Source organism: Typopeltis vanoorti, chromosome 2 (assembly GCF_054136105.1).
Source record: "Typopeltis vanoorti isolate ZY-2024b chromosome 2, IOZ_Tvanoo_1.0, whole genome shotgun sequence".
Classification (NCBI taxonomy): domain Eukaryota; kingdom Metazoa; phylum Arthropoda; class Arachnida; order Uropygi; family Thelyphonidae; genus Typopeltis; species Typopeltis vanoorti.
In genome coordinates, this window is record NC_143550.1 from 159310367 (window position 1) to 159331906 (window position 21540).

Below are 21540 nucleotides of genomic sequence, written 5' to 3' on the forward strand. Positions count from 1 at the left end.
ACTGTGTTGTGAATGAAGAACCTGTGGAACAAGTAAAACATTTCAGCTACTTAGGCACGATTTTTACTGAAGATGGTAAATTAAATATAGAAATAGACAACAGAATCAGCAAAGCTGGTATGGTGTGAAGTCAAATGAATAAATTCATATGGAGTAAGAGAGAAATTAGCCGGAACACTAAATTAGCTGTATACAAGACAGTGTTCAAACCAGTTTTAACTTATGGATCTGAGAGCTGGGTCAGAAGTAAAACACTTGACCAAAGACTAGAGACCGCAGACATGAGAGTCCTGAGAAAGATAAGAGGCGTGAACAGATGGCATCAATGGCAATATCATATTAAAAATGAGGATATTAGGAAAGAACTTGACATTGTCAGCATCCAGGAATACGTTAGCAGAGCTAATCTCCGGTGGTGTGGTCATTTAAATAGAATGGGAGAAGAAAGATTAGCAAAACAAGTGTTCTCTGCCAGGTTGGCAGGAAAACGACCCAGAGGAAGATCAAGATATAGGTGGATTGATACGGTACAAAGTGCCTTAAACGATAGAAATATAAGATCTGATAATGTTGGAGTCTTGACAAGTAACAGACTGATTTGGAGGAAAATTGTAGATAGGAAGTTAGTAATGATGTAATTTTTTCATGTAGTACTGTCATATCCTGTACACCCCTTGAGGGTACATGGCAGGAATTTGATGATGACGATGATGAATCAACAAAACTGGTATGGTAGGAAGTCAATTGAATAAATTCATATGGAATAAGAGAGAAACTAGTCGGAACACTAAATTAGGGTGGAAAGAGGGGAAAATAATTCCACTACATAAAGGAGGTTTCAAGACTACAGTTGCAAATTACTGACCGATCAGCATATCAGGAGTAATGGGAATATAACTTTGTTATATTTCCATGACTTCTTTTTACTTTCTACAAAACCTCTTAAGGTTTTGGAGAAAGTAGTCAAGAGAAAAATACAGTGATGAAAATGGAATACTGTATAGGGGACAGCATGGTTTTGTGAATGGTAGATCATGCCTCGTAACTTGCTCACGTTTTATAATACTGTGGCGGCTGAACTGGATAAAGGTAATGGGTTTAAAGTGATACTGCTGGACCTTGCTAAGGCCTTTGACAGAATACCACATGGAATTCTAATCAGTAAATTGCAGCATATGGGGATGGATATAGGGTTGGTGAGATGGATAGGAGGGTGGTTGATGGAGAGATATCATTGAGTAGTTTATTCAGGAGTAGAGTCCCAAAGATGGCCTGTGACTAGTGGTGTGCCGCAGGGTTCTGTTCTAGGACCACTACTATTTAATTTGTTCATTAACGATAGAGGAAAGGATCTGAGAAGAACTTTTCATTTGTTTACTGATGATGCAAAGTTGGGTAGAGCAATAGTGAATACACGTGATGTCAAAATTTTGTAGGATGATTTGGAGAAATTGGAGGACTGGGTTAAGAGAATCGATGTCAATTTAATGCGTCAAAGTGTAAGGTATGCATTTTGGGGTGAAAATATTAGCAGCAGTATACCACATTGGTGGAACTGTACTCCAAGAGATTGATGAGGCCAGGGATTTGGGAGTGTTGGTGGATAGGTAGTTGAAGTTTAGGGGACACATTGCAAAAGTAGCTAAATCAGCTCATCAAATCACTTGGTTACTGAAGAATACTTTGACGAGCAGAGACAAGCAAGTTATTGTTCTTCTGTATCGTGCCTTGTTAAGACCCCATCTTGACTATTGTGCTCAGATCTGGGTGCCAGGGTTTCTTCTTGATGGGAAGGAGGTGGAGAGGATCCAGAGACAAGTGACCAAGATGATAGCAGGTCTATGGAATGAACCTTATGAGAACAGGTTGAAGATTTGTGGGTTGCAGAAATTGGTTGATAGGCAGAAAAGGGGTGATATGATTGAGACATTCAAATTACTGAAGGGTTTCTATAAGATTAATTCAGAAGATATTTTTGAGAATAGGACTGGTGGTGGGAGGACTAGGGACCATAAATGGAAGCTGGACAAGAATGTGATTAGCAAGGGTGTTAGAGCTAGTTTTTTTTTACTTGGAGAGGGGTGAATGAGGGGAATAAGCTGCCAGAGTCTGTTGTGGGTGTCATGACTGTGAATGAGTTCAAGGCAAAGTATGATAGATACTGTGTGGATGTTGAATAGTTGATCTTGACATGATGTCTAGGATCTCCCTCGATGAGTCTAAGGACTCCTTGGAGTTTTCCAGAATAATAATAATAATAATTTCTTTAATTAATTTTATACCTACCTTATTCAGCCTTTTGGCCTTCAGAATACATTCAAACGTTGATTCTGTTATATGTATTTCTTTGTCAGTTCCCAAGCAGAATTTATTTCCTTACTGCTCAACTCCTCATTTCATGCTGTAGCTCCAAGCTGTCTCCTAAGCTTGCCATAATCATCAGCCTTATAATTCCACATATATCTTTTCCTCACCAAGTCCACATATGGCTAGCCACAACCCAGGTGATCACTTCATAATCACTCTCACCAACTGAAGGAAAGTGTGAAACCCCACTCACAATTACATTCTCTGATGATATGATCAGATCTAAAACTCTCTCTCCTCGCTTGCCCTCCTTTACATGCTGCCTGAGAGAGTTATCTCTTAAGAACTCAAGAAATTCAATTTCCTTATTCCCAAATGCTATTTCTTCATTCCAATCTATACCGTTATAATTAAAATCACCCATAATAATTACCCTTCCTCTGTTCACTAATCGAAGTTGTTTATACATTTCTTCATCACCACCTCGATATTCCCTGGCCTATAGCAACATCCAACTAAATATGTCTTCCTGTCAACTTCCATGTTACAACAGACTGCCTCATAACCAGCGTCACTTTCCTCTTTCTTGTTTACTGTTTGTGGACTTAATTCCCCTGCTCCTATTATCATCAGCATTTTCCTTTCTTCTTGCCCTTTCTGTTCTTGCAAAAAATACTGTATCCTTCTATTTCTATTCCCATTACGATATCATCTTCATTCAACCATTTCACTTATTCCAATGATTTTGGGACAAATAAACTTAATCACTGAAACCATTTTATCTCCCCTATTATTGATACTTCTGGCATTTATAAACAAACACAACAGTTCATTTTTAGTTCTATAACCAGTCCTATCCATGCCACTGGTTGGTTGTGATTTCCCTACCACACCTGCCCAATCAACTTTATTATCACTTACCACACATATATCCGCTCAGTCTCAACTGTTGTAATGTAAAATATTAGAGGATGCCAAATTAGGACTTTAGATCTTTTGTTCATCATAATTTAAATTATTTCACTTACTCATTATCACATGTAAATTATAACATGCTGTTTTGTGCTCTGAAGAGGCTTTGAGGAGATACTGAGAAAATGTAATTCACAAAGATTAGTGAAGGAGCAGAGGTGATATGATGGAGTTTGTCAGCAAAGAAAGTCAAGAACAAGAGTAATCTCTGAAAGTAGTATAACGAGTAGGTTTTTTTGTAGGGAAAGTGACGGATAAATGGAACTGTGCTGGCAGAAAAAGGCAGTGAGGGCACAGATAGTGAAGTGCATTTAAAAAAAAAAAAAAGACATGGTATAATGAACTTTGCAGTATTAGGATGGTTGGTTGGTTGTTTATATTATGTTAAAGCAACTAGGATACAGGGCAATACAACAAGTCATTTAATGCTGGTGGACCTCTAAAAAAATATGAGCCTTTTCCTTATTTTATCTCTCCAATAAAGTGAAGACCTATTATTGACCACCAAATATAGTTCTCATAATTCTGCTTCTATCTATTGTTTTTTAATTGCTACTTATGAAATTTCTTCATTTGTGTTATTATCCTCTGCCCAACATTTGCAATGTCACTTCCAATCATTCTGGTACACCACAGTTTCCATTTCGTGCATACTGCTGTTTCAATTTCTTCTGCACCACACTCAGAAATTGCATATGTTAACTGCATTCAGCAGCATTAACATATAGAATTTTTACTAAACAGCTTAAGGAAATTACAATGTATACTAGGATATACATTAAAATAAATTTTAATACACTTCCAATATTTCGGCAACATCACGTTGCCATTTTCATAGGAACTTAAAAACAAGACAGGTGCACGCAAGCACAACAAATATTAGAAGTGTATTAAAATTTATTTTTAATGTATATCCTAGTATATGTTGTAATTTCCTAAGCTGTTTAGTAAAAATGCATAACCAACGTCTAAGCCTTTCCACGAGAATAACATATAGAAATTTATACATAATAATATATTTTTGATTGAGACAAAGTTTCATTTTAGCTGAGATATTTATTTACCTGTTCACTGTTCTTATAGTGCTTACTCTCAGAAGTTTCTTATTATCTTATTATCCTTATTTACAATGCTATCATCCACTATCATTTGAAAAAAGGTGCAATTAAAGGTTTACTGACATTTAACTTATGGTATTCTCCAAACCACATTAGTTATTTTTCTAATTCTTATCACCTCAGCAACCTGAAAATCCTCAGGTTGTCAGACTGCTGAGGTGATAAAGTTATTTGACTTTTCTGATTTGAAAAACTAAATGTAAAAAAAAAAAAAAAAAAAATTGCATAAACTTACTTAAAGAAACAATCATTAATGCTGCAGGTACACCAAATGCTAATGGGTAGCAGGTGCTACTACCAAAACAATGGACACCTTCTGTTGAAAAATAATAAAATCATCATATTAAATAAAATCATTATTTAATTAAAAACATGCTATATATAAACAATAAATGAATATAACCATAGTAATTAACTTTAATGAAATGAAGTAATAATGAAATAAACAATGAAATAAATAAAGTTAACTGCTGTGGTTATCATGTAATTTATTGTTTATAGTCATGCCAGATGTACCTTTAAAGATGTGTTATATTATTATTATTATTATTATGAAGGAAGGAGGGTAATTATTATGGGTGATTTCAATTATGGTAACATTGACTGGAAAGAGGAGAGGACACATGGGAGGAAGGAATTGGATTTTATGCAGTTATTAAGGGACAACTATCTACGGCAACATGTAGTGGAAAATACCAGGGGACAGAGAGTGCTGAACCTTGTAATTGCAACTGAGAATGTAACGAACATAACCATGTTGCCACCAATTGGTGAGAGTGACCATAAGGTCATGACTTGGGAGGTGGCTAAAGGAGTGGAATTTACAATTAAGACAGGGTATATGTGGAATTACCGGGCTGGTAAGTATGACAAGCTTAGGTGTGTGCTTGGCTCAGTGCCATGGCATGAAAACTGCAAGGGCTGGATGTTGATAGTGCATGGGAGGTGGTTAAGAACTGTTTGCAGGAGGCAATGGTTGACTGTATACCAAGAGTCCGAATAATAAATCAAGTAGGGGTTAAATGGATGAATAACACTATTAAGCTTGAGCTGCAAAAAAAGAAACAATTGTGGAGGGAATTTAAGGAGAAAGATGACCAGCAGGCGCAAGAACAGTATAAAGCTCAGGCCAGGATGGTAACAAGGGTGGTAAGAAAAGCAAGTGGATTACGAAAAAAAATTGGCCATGCAGGCTAAAGACAATCCCAAACAGTTTTTTCAATATGTTGCAAGTAAAAGGAATAATGTTCATGGCAGAATGATCTTAAAAAATGCTGAGGGTAGGGAGGTAACTGAATCAGTCGATATAGTGGAATTACTGAGCAAGCACTTTGCAAGAGTATATCATCCAGGTGGTGACTTTGCAGGAATGGAAGAACCAACAGCTTATACTGAAATTGTGATGAATGAAGTAGAGGTAACTAGTCTATTACAGAACCTCAATGTCAATACATCTGTGGGATTGGATGGTATACCAGCTCGTGTCGTACGTGAAGCGGCTAAAGAATTGTCAGTGCCCTTGACTATTTTGTTTAATTTGAGCCTCGGGTCTGGGTCAGTCCCAAGGGGTGGAAAGAGGGGAAAATAGTTCCGCTGCATAAAGGTGGTTCCCAGGCTGCTGTTGAAAATTACCGGCCAATCAGCATAACAGGAATCGTTATCAAGGTCTTGGAGAAAATAGTCAAGAGGAAAATACAAGATTGGATAGAAGAAAATGGGATACTGTATCGGGTACAGCATGGTTTTGTGAAGGGTAGGTCATGCTTCAGTAACTTGCTCACGTATTATAACACAGTGACGGCTGAACTGGATAAGGGTAATGGGTTTACTGTGATTCTACTGGACCTTGCTAAGGCCTTTGACAGGATACCACATGGAATTCTAATTAGTAAATTGCAGCATATGGGGATGGATATAGGGTTGGTGAGATGGATAGAAGGGTGGTTGACGGAGAGATATCAGAGAGTGGTTTATTCAGGAGTAGAGTCCACAAGACGGCCTGTGACTAGTGGTGTGCCACAAGGATCTGTTCTTGGACCACTGCTGTTTAATTTGTTCATTAATGATATAGTAAAGGATCTGAGAGGAACAGTTCATTTGTTTGCGAATGATGCAAAGTTGGTAGGGCAACAGTGAATGCAGATGATGTCAAAATTTTGCAAGAAGATTTGGATAGATTGGAGGTCTGGGCTAAGGAGAATGGATGTCAATTTAATGTGGCAAAATGTAAGGTTATACATTTTGAGGTGAAAAGATTAGCAGCAGTTTACTACATTGGTGGAACTGTATTCCAGGAAATTGATGAGGCACGAGATTTAGGAGTGTTGGTGGATAAGGAGTTGAAGTTTAGGGGGCACATTGCAAAAGTGGCTAAATCAGCTCATCGAATCACTTGGTTGCTGAAGAATACGTTGAGAAGCAGAGACAAGCAGGTTATTGTTCCTCTGTATCGAGCCTTGATAAGACCCCATCTCGACTATTGTGCCCAGATTTGGTCACCTAGGTTTCTTCTTGATGGGGAAGAGGTTGAGAGGTCTAGAGGCGAGTGACCAAGATGATAGCAGGTCGGTGGAATGAACCTTATGAGAACAGGTTGAGGATTTGTGGGTTGCAAAAATTGGTTGATAGGCAGAGGAGGGGAGATATGATTGAGACATTCAAATTACTGAAGGGTTTCTATAAAATTAATTCAGAAGATATTTTTGAGAACAGGGCTGGTTGTGGGAGGACTAGGGGATATCCATGGAAACTGGGCAAAAGTGTGGTTAGTAAAGGTGTTAGAGCTGGGTTCTTTACTTTTTTTTAGAGTGGTGAATGAGTGGAATGGGCTGCCAGAGTCTGTGGTGGATGCTGTGACAGTGAATGAGTTTAAGGCGAGGTACGATAGAAACTGTATGAATGTCGAATAGTTGTGATGAATATAATTTGGGGCCTCCCTCGACGAGTCTAATGACTCCCTGGAGTTGCCTGTAATAATAATAATAATAATAATTATCATACCCTCCATGAAGTCTACAGACTCACTGTGGGAGGTTCATTCACTGACAACATATTTATCATATAGAATCTTGAAGTCCTTACCACACCTTGCATTAACAACACATTCTGGTAATGTATTCCATTCACTATATATATTTATTTACTTGCACAAAGTGAACTAAATTTTTCACTTTTGCAATCATTCAAATTCTGTAAGTTACAGACATAAGCTCTGTAAATGCTTTTAATATGTACAGAAACTTATTAATTGTGGCCTTCTCTAAAGAAAATCTCCACTGATGTCCTTACTCATTACAATCAAACATTACATTATTTATTGGTTAAAATTTCAGATATTAAATAGTCTAAATGTTAATAAAATAGTATGTATGTATTGACAGGATACTAGTGATGTTTGAAAAGAGTATATGTAAAGGAACTGATAGTGTCTTTGAATTGGCTGTATATGAGCACACCTAAAAAAATAAACAGAATGAATGAGAAGCTAAGATGTTCTTTACACAAGGGCAATATCAAAACAGAAGCCATCACATGTTTGCATAGTATGCAGAGAGGCATAATTTAAGATTTTGAAGAAGTTGGCAATACCTGAAATGCAATATTGTACATAGTTCTCACTAGAGAACATTTTTTTTTTTTTTTTAAATATGAATTCCACTCACATAGGTTGTAAACCTATGTAAACCAAGGTACATTAATAATAGCACTGTGGAAGGGCAATAATCTAGAACAGTGGTTCTTAACCTTTTTGAAGTCACGGAACACTTTTGATTCTAAGAAAAATTTGGGGAAAACCAAAAGCATTAGGGTCATAAAACTAACAATAAAAATATGCATGAACTTGCCTTTTATAAAAATGGAACTTATATAATGTGATACTTGAGCTTGTCGGCTTTTGCAGATTTCAGCAATACAGGTCTAATATGTGATATAGCTACCCTCATCTCTTTGTCTATATTAGTAAGTCTCTCATGCTTTTTTGTTTTTATATGGGTTAATATCGAGAAACCAAGCTCACACAAATATGATGTTGAAAACTGTAACAAAATTTTAAGTGCCCTTGTGGAGAGAGCTGGGTATTCGGCTTGGACAAAAATCCAAAATTCTTCAAGAGTTATTTCAGAGAATTTAATTTTTAGAGTACGATCTGTTGACAAGGTAACTAATTGTTCTTCTTGTAATGAAAATTCACAACGCGATGTATTAATTGTGCCAAATGGATTTCGTATCCAGTCATAATTGTGTGTATTTAAGGAAGGAAAGTAACTTGAAATCTTTTCTTCCAATATTGTTAAATGTTCAATTATAACGGAAATAATTCCCTTGACATTTTTATTATGGAGCGAAGGAAACATATCTACTGTATTTTTTTCTGATATGCGGTTTTTCCAAATTTCTGAGAAGCCGATATTTTGACATCCACTGACAATTTGTCAGTGGATGTCAAAATATTTTCATTTTTCCCTTGGATAATGGAAACTTGTATTAATGCTATTTAAGTAATTAAAAATATCGGCTAAATATGCCATTTTAGCAATATTAAATATCATTTTGAAGACATTTTACAAAAGCATCTGTGCCTTCATTTTGAAAAAAGGCCAATAATTCATTCATATGTTCTAAAATTCAAAATAATACTTTACCCCTGGATAACCATCTTATTTCAGTGTGCAAAAGTGAAGATTCGTGCTTGGTTTCCATAGATATGCAAAGTTTTTTAAAAAGACATGCTTTTATAGGTCTTGACTTGATGTAATTTACTATATTTACAACTTGGTCTAGTACAGGTTATAATATTGCTGGTAATGTTTTTGAAACTAGAAATTCTCTGTGCAAAAGACAGTGCATAACAAATCAAGAGTAACAAATCCTTTAATAGAGCCTACCATTGATGGAGCACCATCTCCATATAAATTCCTATACACAGATCCCATAAAATTTTAAAATTTTCTAAATATGATATAATAGAGTCAAAAATATCTTGTCCTGTTGTACATTCAGTAAGTTCTCTGCAGCATAGAAATTGATTCACTATTTTGTTTTCATTAATGAAATGAATGAATCCTGGAATATGAACTTTATCGGTAATGTCAGTGGGTAAAGCAAAATGTGTTTGGAAAGTTTATTGGAAACCGTTTTTGCAATATCATCTGACTTATCTTTAATTTTATTTTTTATTGTATCGCCAGAATAAGGAATTTTCATAATTTCCTTTTTGCTTCATCGCCAAACATTATGATAAGACTCTGCTATAGTATGTGGTTTTAATTTTACAGCAATTAATTCAGCTACATTATATGATCCACGTTGTGCTTTATCGGAAATTTTAACAGTCTTTTCAAAATATTTTACTTGTTTAACTTGCATGTCCAAACAATCTCTTGAGATAATCTTCAATTTTTGAAGCAAGATTGGCATGCTTCTTAGTAAAGTGATGTTTCAACTTAGCAGGAAACATTATGCTATTGGATAGTTTTCCCCCAGTTTTTTCAGTTGTTAGGATCAGAGTAGTCAATTACACTCAGAAATGTGTCATGTGACATCTTTCACTGCCAGAACACTTGTAACCAGTTCAAGGAACATAAGTGTTCAGGGAAACACTGGTTAAGAACCATTGATCTAGAAACTTACTCTAGAGACCAAAAAAAATTTTAAGCCACTTCAGGCCTCCAACAAGCAGAACGGTGGTCTCACACTTGGCAACGGAATTCATATACTACATAAAGACATTTAAAAACATCTATGCCTGTGCTGGATTTCAAATCCATAAGCTGTTGATGCTATAGAAAACATATACACTACCCACTCAGTTAAGAAACCAGCAGTTAAGAAAAGTTAATTTCTTTCTTACACGAAGCAATGCCTTAATTTGACAAAAGCTTTCACAGGATAGAGAAATGGTATAAATTACAGTTGAAGATAATGGAATATGATCTGAAAAGAGGGTGGTTGATCAAAGACATCAGTAGGAGATCTATCAAGAAGTAGCATCCTGGGAAAAAGTAGAATGACCAGTGGAATGCTATAAGGTATACTTACTCCATAATTGTAACTTTTATATTAATGGGTTGGGAAGGAAGAGAGAGAGAGAGAGAGAGAGAGAAAAAAGAGACCCACAATTTTTCTGCTGACAATACAAAACTAGAAAGTTACTAGGAATAGTACTAGTTCAGTGTAGGAAGATTTGAGTAACATGATGCTGTATACAGATGGTAAAATGGGTGCTAGTGCAATATTACCAGCTCATACTAAATCTGAGTAAAAAAAAAAAATAGTAAAGCACTTATTTCATGGGTAGTATTACATCAGAAGTTGAACTTATAACTTTAGCTATGCCAACACACACACACACACACACCATCATCATCATCAAATTCCTGCCATGTACCCACAAGGGGTATACAGGATATGAGAGTACTATATGAAAAAATTATATCATTACTAACTTCCTATCTATAATTTTCCTCCAAATCAGTCTGTTACTTGTCAAGACTCCAACATTATCAGATCTTATATTTCTATCATCTAAGGCACTTTGTAACATATCAATCCACCTATATCTTGGTCTTCCTCTGGGTCGTTTTCCTGCCAACCTGGCAGAGAACAGTTGTTTTGCTAATCTTTCCTCGCCCATTCTGTTTAAATGACCATACTACCTGACATTAGCTCTGCTAACGCATTCCTGGATGCAGACAATGTCAAGGTCTTTCCTAATATCCTCATTTTTAATATGATATTGCCATTGATGCCATCTGTTCACGCCTCTAATCTTTCTCAGGACTCTCATATCTGCAGTCTCTAGTCTTTGGTCAAGTGTTTTACTTCTGACCCAGCTCTCAGATCCATAAGTTAAAACTGGTTTGAACACTGTCTTGTATACAGCTAATTTAGTGTTCCGACTAATTTCTCTCTTATTCCATATGAATTTATTCAATTGATTTCCCACCATACCAGCTTTGCTGATTCTGTTGTCTATTTCTATATTTAATTTACCATCTTCAGTAAAAATCGTGCCTAAGTAGCTGAAATCTTTTATTGTTCCACAGGTTCTCCATTCACAACACAGTTGACATTTTCAATGATTCTGCCTATTTTCATTGTCTTTGTCTTTTTATTGCTGACCTTCATACCATATCTATTACAACAGCTATTCAATTTAGTCAGAGAATCTTGCAGACTTGTAGCGGATTTATTTAAAAGTATAACATCATCCGCATAAAGTAAAGAGTTGACATTAACATCTCCAATTTTGATATCATGTTTAATACCACTTTCCTTCATAATGTACATACTTGTCTCACACCAGATTTAACATTAAACCATCTTCCTGTACTTCCTTCAATTCTAACTGCTGACTTACAACTCAAATAAAGACTAAGTACTGCTTGATATAATGCCCCATTGACACCATATAACTGCAGCATATTGAATAGCTTCTCTCTTGGCACCTTATCATATGCCTTTTCCAAATCGACAAAACTTAAATACAGATCTTTGTTATATTCCCATTGCTTTCTCGACTATTTGTCGTAAAGTGAAGATCTGATCCTGACAGCCTCTGTTTGGCCTGAATCCAGCTTGTTCTTCACCAAGCTTTTCTTCCACAATTCTTCTCAACCGTTTCTCAAGTATACTTGCATAGATTTTGCCAGGAACACTCAGTAGGGAAATACCCCTGTAATTCTCACATTAAGTTTTATTTCCCTTTTTATATATGGGTACTATGAGAGCTCTACTCCAATCATCGGGAATTCGTCCCTCTGTCCAGGCTTTCTGACCTATGCAGTGCAGCCACTGTAAGACTCTTATACCACCATACTTCAGCATTTCTGGTTGAATATCATCTACTCCAGCTGCCTTTCCACATTTCAAGCCTTTGATGGCTTTTTCTACTTCAAGTATGGATATGTATTCCTGCCTGCATGCCTGGTCAGTGTTTTTTACCACTGTGCTGTCATCACTGCTTGCTTCATTTAGCAGTTTTTCAAAGTAATTACTCCATACTTCAAGGATATCTTTTATTCCAGTTTTCATGTCACCTGTATCATCTCTAACTCCTTTTACAGCACTCTTTCCTCCATTCCTAAGCTTCTTCAACAACCTCCAGAATATTTTGCCACGTTCTTGATATTTATTTTCTATATTCTTGCCAAAGTCCTCCCATGACTTTTGTTTAGCTAGTTTTACACAGTGTTTAGCATTCTTGCATTTGTCTCTATATTCTCTAAGAGCATAAGCTGACTTATTTGACAGGAACTTTTGATATGCGTTCTTCTTTTCCTCTTTAACTTCCAGTGTCCACCAGGGAGTTCTGATTTTTCTATCCTTGCAGACAACCTCACCACATGCCTCTCTGGCTGAATCAATCAGTGTTTTCTTGAAGGTTTGCCACTGAATCTCCAAGGTTTGGTTCCTGTTCTCAAACTCTTTCATTTTTTCTTCAATAATCTTTGTGTATTTTAGTCTACAGTTCACATCTGAGAGTATATACAGTTCACACACACACACACACACACACACAAATGTGTATATGTTGAACGCATAACTTAATAAGATACTAGAATAATATAATTTTTGAATAATGGCTTCACACATGTAACAGAAAAATAAATATAATTTATTACACTTATTGTAACTTTTTATATTTCGTCCCTAAACACTAAGTATGAGATATTTTCCTTTTGGATTTATTAGTAGACCATAGTTATTCATAAATATACAGTTGTCGACAAGTTTCGCCAACTAATTCTATCTGGCATCTTCAGGACAATAAAATAGGTACACTAACTTTTACTGGTAAAAATGAAGAATGGAGTAATAACAGTTAAATTAATTAAAATTGAAAATGATGTACATCAAGCGCATGGAGTGTGGAGTCTTAGTGCTTGTTTGTTGATTGCATTTTATAGTTTTCCACGAAATTAAATTCTGCTAAGTTTAGTGAACTTATTAAGCTTTTCCAAATGTCTTTCAGTATCATGCCTCGATTTCTGTTTAGATTATCTCCTGTCCGGAGTACCACTGCAGCTTCTTCAAAATTTCTACATCTGAAATCTTCTTCAATGTAAGGCATGGAGCTATTATCCCAATCGATGGAGTGGTTCAAAATCGAGAAATGATGGGCTAATCCTGAGGTATCTGTTCTGTTGTTGTTGACATCCCCCTATATGTTCTTTTTTTCAGATTTCTAGGCTTCTTGATGTTTGGTCTATATAATTCAGTCCATGGGAACATGGGATATTATATACAAATTACTTGTAGAAGGCAATACTGTCCTTAGGAGATCTTAACATGTATCGTGTAGTTTTAACAGGTTTGAAGGCAACCCTGATGTTGAAAGACCTCATGATTTTGGCTATTTTTGTTGAAACTGAGCCGGCATAAGGTATGACAATGGATGATGTATATTGCATGACAGAGGTTGTTGCTGCTGTGGGTTGTTTCTATGGAGAATCTTTTGGATTATATTTTTTGGGTAACCATTGCTAACTAGAGTTGGAGATATGAGAGAGAGTTCATCAAGGAGATCTTTTTCTTCTGAGATAATATTTGTTGCTCTATTTTTAAGCATATGTATAATGCTAAGTTTTTGTGCATGATGGTGAGAAGATCTGAAGTGCAGATAACGTTCAGTGTTGGTAGGTTTGTGGTAGATTGCGAGCTTGATTTGTCCATTCTCTTGTTTTTTTTATTAGTGTATCTAGAAGAGGTAATTGATTGTTATTTTCCAGCTAATAAAAAAACAAGAGAATGGACAAATCAAGCTTCTGTGTCTTTCCAAATAATGAAGACATCGTCTACGTATCTCCACCAGACTAATGGCTTCGGATTGATTTTGGAGAGGATGTCAACTTCTAGTTTTTAAGAACAGATCTGTGCAAGGAGGTGACAAGGACTGCTCATGGCTAAGCCATCAAGTTATTCATACATTATATTATTTACTTTAAAATAGTTTGATTTGAGACAATGGCAGAAAAGCTGAGCAATGTCGTGTGGATAGAGATTTTCTATGATCTTGATAACCTCTTCAACTGGAACGTTTGTGAATAATGACACTAAGTCTAGGCTTGCAAGTATTAACATCTCAAATACAGACATACTTGCAAGCCTAGACGTAGTGTCATTAATCACAAACGTACCAGTTGAAGAGGTTATCAAGATCATAGAAAATCTCTATCCACACGACATTGCTCAGCTTTTCTGCCATTGCATTTAAGGAACTCATGCAAATGCCTTACACGAGTTCCTTAAAAAATAAATTCTTTCCACCAAAAAATCAAGTTCATGTTAGAGCTGGAAAATAACAATCAATTACCTTTTCTAGATACACTAATAAAAAACAAGAGAATGGATAAATCAAGCTCACAATCTACCACAAACCTACAGACACTGAATGTTATCTGCACTTCAAATCTTCTCACCATCATGCACAAAAACTTAGCATTATACATATGCTTAAAAATAGAGCAACAAATATTATCTCAGAAGAAAAAGATTTCCTTGATGAACTCTCTCTCATATCTCCAACTCTAGTTAGCAATGGTTACCCAAAAAATATAATCCAAAAGATTCTCCATAGAAACAACCCACAGCAACAACAACCTCCAGTCACGCAGTATACATCATCCATTGTCATACCTTATACCGGCTCAGTTTCAACAAAAATAGCCAAACTCATGAGGTCTTTCAACATCAGGGTTGCCTTCAAACCTGTTAAAACTACACGACACATGTTAAGATCTCCTAAGGACAGTATTGCCTTCTACAAGTACGCAGGTGTATATAACATCCCATGTTCCTGTGGACTAAATTATATAGGCCAAACGTCAAGAAACCTAGAAATCTGAAAAAAAGAACATATAGGGAGATGTCAACAACAACAGAACAGATACCTCAGAATTAGCCCATCATTTCTTGATTTCGAACCACTCCATCAATTGGGAAAACAGCTCCATGTCTTACATTGAAGAAGATTTCAGATGTAGAAACTTGAATGAAACTGCAGTGGTACAGGAAGGAAGGAGATAATCTAAACAGAAATCAAGGCATGATACTGAAACACATTTGGAAAAGTTAATAAATTCACTAAGCTTAGCAGAATTTAATTTCATGGAAAACTATAAAACGCGATCGACTCCACGCTCCATGCTCTTGATGTTACATGTCATTTCAATTTTAATTAATTTAACTGTTGTTATTCCAGTCTTCTTTTTTACCAGTAAACGTTAGTGTACCTATTTTCTTGTCCTGAAGAAGCCAGACAGAATTAGTTGGCGAAACATGTCAACAACTGTATATTTATGAATAATTATGGTCTACTAATAAATCCATAAGGAAAATATTTCATACTTATATATTTTGCTCAATATGAGATTAGCTTCTTTTAGAAAGAAAAAAAAAAAAAAACTGGTAGCAACACTTAAATTTTGAATACAAGAACAAGTCTTTCAAAAGTTTTTTTGTTACCAGTTGTTTTTTTTCCCCCTTCTCCCTGAAAAAACCTCATGATATACTGGGTGAAATATACATCATCATCATCATCAAATTCCTGCCTTGTACCCTCAAGGGGTGTACAGGATATGATAGTACTACATGAAAAAAATTACATCATTATTAATTTCCTATCTACAATTTTCCTCCAAATCAGTCTTTTACTTGTCAAGACTCCAACATTATCAGATCTTATATTTCTATCCTCTAAGGCACTTTGTACCGTATCAATCCACCTATATCTTGGTCTTCCTCTGGGTCGTTTTCCTGCCAACCTGGCAGAGAACACTTGTTTTGCTAATCTTTCCTTGCCCGTTCTGTTTAAGTGACCATACCACCTGAGATTAGCTCTGCTAACACATTCCTGGATGCTGACAATGTCAAGTTCTTTCCTAATATCCTCGTTTTTAATATGATACTGCCATTGATGCCATCTGTTCACGCCTATAATCTTTCTCAGGACTCTCATATCTGTGATCTCTAGTCTTTGGTCAAGTGTTTTACTTCTGACCCAGCTCTCAGATCCAAAAGTAAATAAAGACTAAGTATTGCTTGATATAATGCCCCATTGACACCATATAACTGCAGCGTATTGAATAGCTTCTCTCTTGGCATCTTGTCATATGCCTTTTCCAAATCGACAAAACTTAAATACAGATCTTAGTTATATTCCCATGCTTTCTTGACTGTTTTTCGTAAAGTGAAGATCTGATCCTGACAGCCTCTAACTGGCCTGAATCCAGCTTGTTCTTCACCAAGCTTTTCTTCCACAATTCTTCTCAACCGTTTCTCAAGTATACTTGCATAGATTTTGCCAGGAACACTCAGTAGGGAAATACCTCTATAATTCTCATATGCAGTTTTATTTTCCTTTTTATATATGGGTACTATGAGAGATCTACTCCAGTCATCGGGAATTCGTCCCTCTGTCCAGGCTTTCTGAACTATGCAGTGCAGCCACTGTAAGACTCTTATACCACCATACTTCAGCATTTCTGGTCGAATATCATCTACTCCTGCTGCCTTTCCACATTTCAAACCTTTAATGGCTTTTTTCTACTTCAAGTATGGATATGTATTCCTGACTGCATGCCTGGTCAGTGTTTTTTACCACTGTGCTGTCATCATGCTTGTTTCATTTAGCAGTTTTTCAAAGTAATTACTCCATCCTTCAAGGATATCTTTTTCGCCTGTTTTCATGTCACCTTTATCATCTCTAACTCCTTTTACAGCACTCTTTCCTCCATTCCTAAGCTTCTTCAACAACCTCCAGAATATTTTGCCACCTTCTTGATATTTATTTTCTATATTCTTGCCAAAGTCCTCCCATGACTTTTGTTTAGCTAGTTTTACACAGTGTTTAGCATTCTTGCATTTGTCTCTATATTCGCTAAGAGCACAAGCTGATTTATTTGACAAGAACTTTTGATATGCTTTCTTCTTTTCCTTCACTGCCTCTTTAACTTCCTGTGTCCACCAGGGAGTTCTGATTTTTTTATCCTTACAGACAACTTCACCACATGCGGCTCTGGCAGAATCAATCAATGTTTTCTTCAGAGTTTGCCACCGAATCTCCAAGGTTTGCTTCCTGTTCTCAAACTCTTTCCTTTTTTCTTCAATAATCTTTGAAGAAAAAAGGAAAGTATTTTAGTCTACAGTTCACATCTGAGAGCTGCTCAACTTTCATTCTCTTTAAAACTTTCTTACATGTTATTCTTTTCAATATGAAATTCAATTTTATCTTGCTCAAGACTAAATAGTAGTGAAATATACGGGAGTAATAAATTATATTTAGTTTTCTCTTACATGTGTGAAGCTGTTATTTAAAAATTATATTATGTTCAACCTGTATGTCTGTATTAAACAACAAGGAAGATAAGATACTGAAATGTTTCACCTGAGTATTTCTAGCATCACCAGCAGGTTAACAATGAGATAACATTGTTAACCTGTATAAGAACAATTAACTGATGATGAATAAAACTGAGAGTAATGAAAGATGGTTAATTAGTTGGCTTAAAATATTCTGAAGTAACTAAAGCTGTGATGTGAGTGCACATCATAGCTTTAATTTGAGTTCTCTGGCTAGTATGACTATCATGGACTAAAAATCCTAAAATTCTAGGTGGAAAAAAACCTCAACTCCATATGAAACTAGCTAACTAATCACTGGTTGAAAAGCTCTTATGTTTCTCTTACCATACAATAGGAATGGACCCAAGTAGGGTATTATCACTACTGACTGCTACAAAGATAAGGCATCGTAGGATTGCACAATTAAGTTACATGATGTTGACCTTACATGGAAAAGTATGCAGTTCTTATTATGCACTTCCTATTGGTATCTGTCTTCTTATCTGTCCTCAACTATTAATTTGAAAAGCTATTGATTTTTAAGATGCTTTTGTGTGGTATTCTAGTCTTTCTTCATTGGATGCAGCAACAATTATTTAAGTCAAAAGTCAGAAATTCTTTTTCCTGTCAGGTAAATGACTAATGTTAGTGATTGTGAATTCTGACAGAGACCAATCACACTGATGATCATAATTCTACACATAGGTTATCATAAAAAACAGTAATCATTGAAAACAAGCAATTAACTGAGAATGCAAGAAGCAATAATAACTAAACAAAACTGTGTGCCATTCTCCATCTCTCATGATTTTAAGAAATATATTGAAGATGGGCTCCTTTGTAGCTCAGTCAGTAATAACTTTGCCCCTTGGTTGAAAACACCTACATCTAAATCCCATTCAGGAAGCAAAGAACTTTTCTTAGGGTTTTGCAATTAAAATAAGTTAGCTGGTCTCATACTAGGGATGAGAAAGCTTTCTTCCTGCAAGACAAACAAACAGATCAAAATGCACACAATTAATGATACAGCAGCATATGGAAAGATGTATAATCATCATCATCAGCCACTGTCAATCCACTACTGGATGATGGCCTTTCCAAGATTACTATATCAATCCACCGTCATTTGGGTCAGCGTTATGGTCATTTTTTCCTCTTGTGAAATCCAATCCGATACTTCTTTTTTCAATAGCTGATTTAGTCTTAGAGATATGTCCAGCTCAGTCCCATTGTCATTTCAGTTGTTTCATTCTCCCTATGATGCCAGAGACTTCGGTCTGATTTCTTATCCACATATTCCTTTTGTGATCCAGTCTTGTGATACCAAGCATACTTCTCTACATACTAAATTGTGTTGTTTTGAATTTCCTTTGCATTTAGTGTTCATGTTTCACAGCCATATGTCAATATAGGAAGAATACATTGGTTAAAAACTTTTCTTTTCAGACATAATGATAATTTGCTTCTAAATACTGACTGTAGTTTTCCAAATGCTTTCCACCCAAGCATTGCATGTCTTTTAATTACTTCTATGATATTTTGATCCATTGATATCCATTGTACAAAGTATATGTAAGGATCCACTTGTTCAATTTCATCTTTATTGATTTTGATTATTTCTGGTTGGACATAGCTAGTGAACATAACTTTTTTAGGTTCAACCTTCTTCAGGTTTATCTTTAAGCCAGTTGTTTTGTTAGCAATTTGGAGTTCATGGATATGAGTCTGTAATTCATACACAGTTGAAGTAAAGATAACTATGTCATCTGTAAAGCATAAAAGGCTTAAACATTTTCCATTTATCTTCAGACCTTTCTCTTTCAAATCAAGAAGTTTGAATATTTTTTCTAGGCATGCTGTGAATAGGTTTGGAGATATTGTGTCACCTTGTCACATACCTCTCTATATTTGTAAAGTAGAGATGTTGTCACTGAAATGAATTGTTGCTATTTCACTGGTATATATTGATTGTATACACTGATATTGCTATTTCACTGGTATATATTAGGACTCCTCCACTTGCTTGTTTAATAATACTCTAACTTGCACAAGCTTTTACTGAATCAAAGGCATTCTCATAATCAATAAAACCATAAACCAACCAGTGATTCTCCCCAAAACCAAACATAATGGTAGTTGATATTCATTACACGATTTGATATTCTGTTATATAACTTAAATATAGTCCATCGTACTAAAACCACTTCAAAAGCCTGCCTGTTCTTTTAGTTGTGCTAGATCTAGAGTTGTACAAAGCCTATGAGCCAAAACTTTTGTAAACACTAAAAATTGATTACAATAGAACATTAGTCAAAAAATTCCTACTTCAACTTCTAAAACAATCAGATGAACAAGAAAACCAAGACTTTAAAAGAGCAGTAATTCTCCCATATATACAATCAGTCACAGACAATACAGCAAGGTTGCTTTGCCAACAAAATGTAAAAGTAACATTCTACTCAATCAACAAGATATCTAATCACCTGAATTTTCCTAAACCCCCACATCCACCACTTAAAAAACCAGGTGTCAGTTGGAGTTGTGGGTTACATTACATAGGACAAACAGGTCGATCTGGAGAGGAATGCCAATCAGAACATATCAAGGACATTGAGAACAAAGGAAGACACAAATCAGGACTGGCAGAACATGTAACTGAAAAAAAAACATCAAGTAGTATGGCAACAAACAAAAATGCTCCATATAGATTACCATTTTTTTTAAAGAACATTCAAAGTATCAGCTGAAATGATAAAACATTCTCTACAGTGCAACAAAAAAAAAGGGATGATTTTACATTATTCGTTGTTTTTTTGAATAGAATAATAATAATAATAACATAGAATAATAATAGTTTCTTATTAAGTTAAGGGGATAGTAAATCCCGTATTATTTTACAGCCGGGTACGAAACTCGAAGATCAAAAATGGATTGCGATCTCCAAGTTTCGTACCCGGCTGTAAAATAATACGGGATTTACTATTCCCCTTAACTTCGGCATGAAATTCTTAGATTTCAATCTCGCGTTTCGTACCTGGCTGTAAAATAATATGGGATTTACTACTCCCTTAACTTAATTTACGCTGCCGGAAAAATAGCCTCTTGGTTCTTTATCGTAGTTATAATAGTTTCTTATTCTATGTGATATTTAATTTTGTTGAAAAATACCAGAAAACATTCCTGATGTCCTCTCTCTCTTTTCCTACAGAAACCTACACAATGATATATTGGAACCATTAACCAGTGAACAGAGATAAAATACTGAAATGATTAATCCTGTATTTTCATCAAATTTCCATAGCTGTAGTTATGATTCATGTTGAAGTTTCTGGAACAGAAAAATATAAAATGATGAAATGGTAATTTTAAAGACACACCAAAATGGTCATTTGGTGTGCATATTCACTGAGTGTGTATTGCTAAATTGTCTCTGATAATGCTAGCTTGAGCTTGCAAAATATTAGCTTGTAAATAATTAATTTTAGTTAGCAAATTATTTATTTGCATTCCAGTGTCTAAGTAATTTTTTGTTCATGAAACTTCGACGTGAATCGTTAAACCTGTGTTTAATTTATTCATTGTGCTGTTTTCATTCCATTAAGCTTCGACCATCACCTAAGCCTATATACACAATATCTAGTATGAGTCTTCTGTGCTGTATTTATAAGTGAGCTCTCAGTTGCAAAACTGGCATGGTCAAAATTTTGATATGTCAAATTATTTCCATAGCACCAATGGAAGAATGATGGATCATGCATCCTTCAAATAGAAACGACCTGCATTTGATACTCAACATGAT

At 35.5% G+C, this 21540-nt stretch overlaps 1 protein-coding gene across 4 annotated transcripts in view; it reads right to left on the bottom strand.

The window, feature by feature from the left end:
- Positions 1–21540, bottom strand: part of LOC150109570 (solute carrier family 15 member 1) — a 440305-nt gene that overhangs the window by 186715 nt on the left and 232050 nt on the right. For all 4 annotated transcript variants that reach the window (XM_090409050.1, XM_090409043.1, XM_090409063.1 and 1 more), the window contains one exon: positions 4633–4713. In XM_090409050.1, the coding sequence (XP_090265176.1) occupies positions 4633–4713 (81 nt within the window). The remainder of the gene's footprint in view (positions 1–4632; positions 4714–21540) is intronic.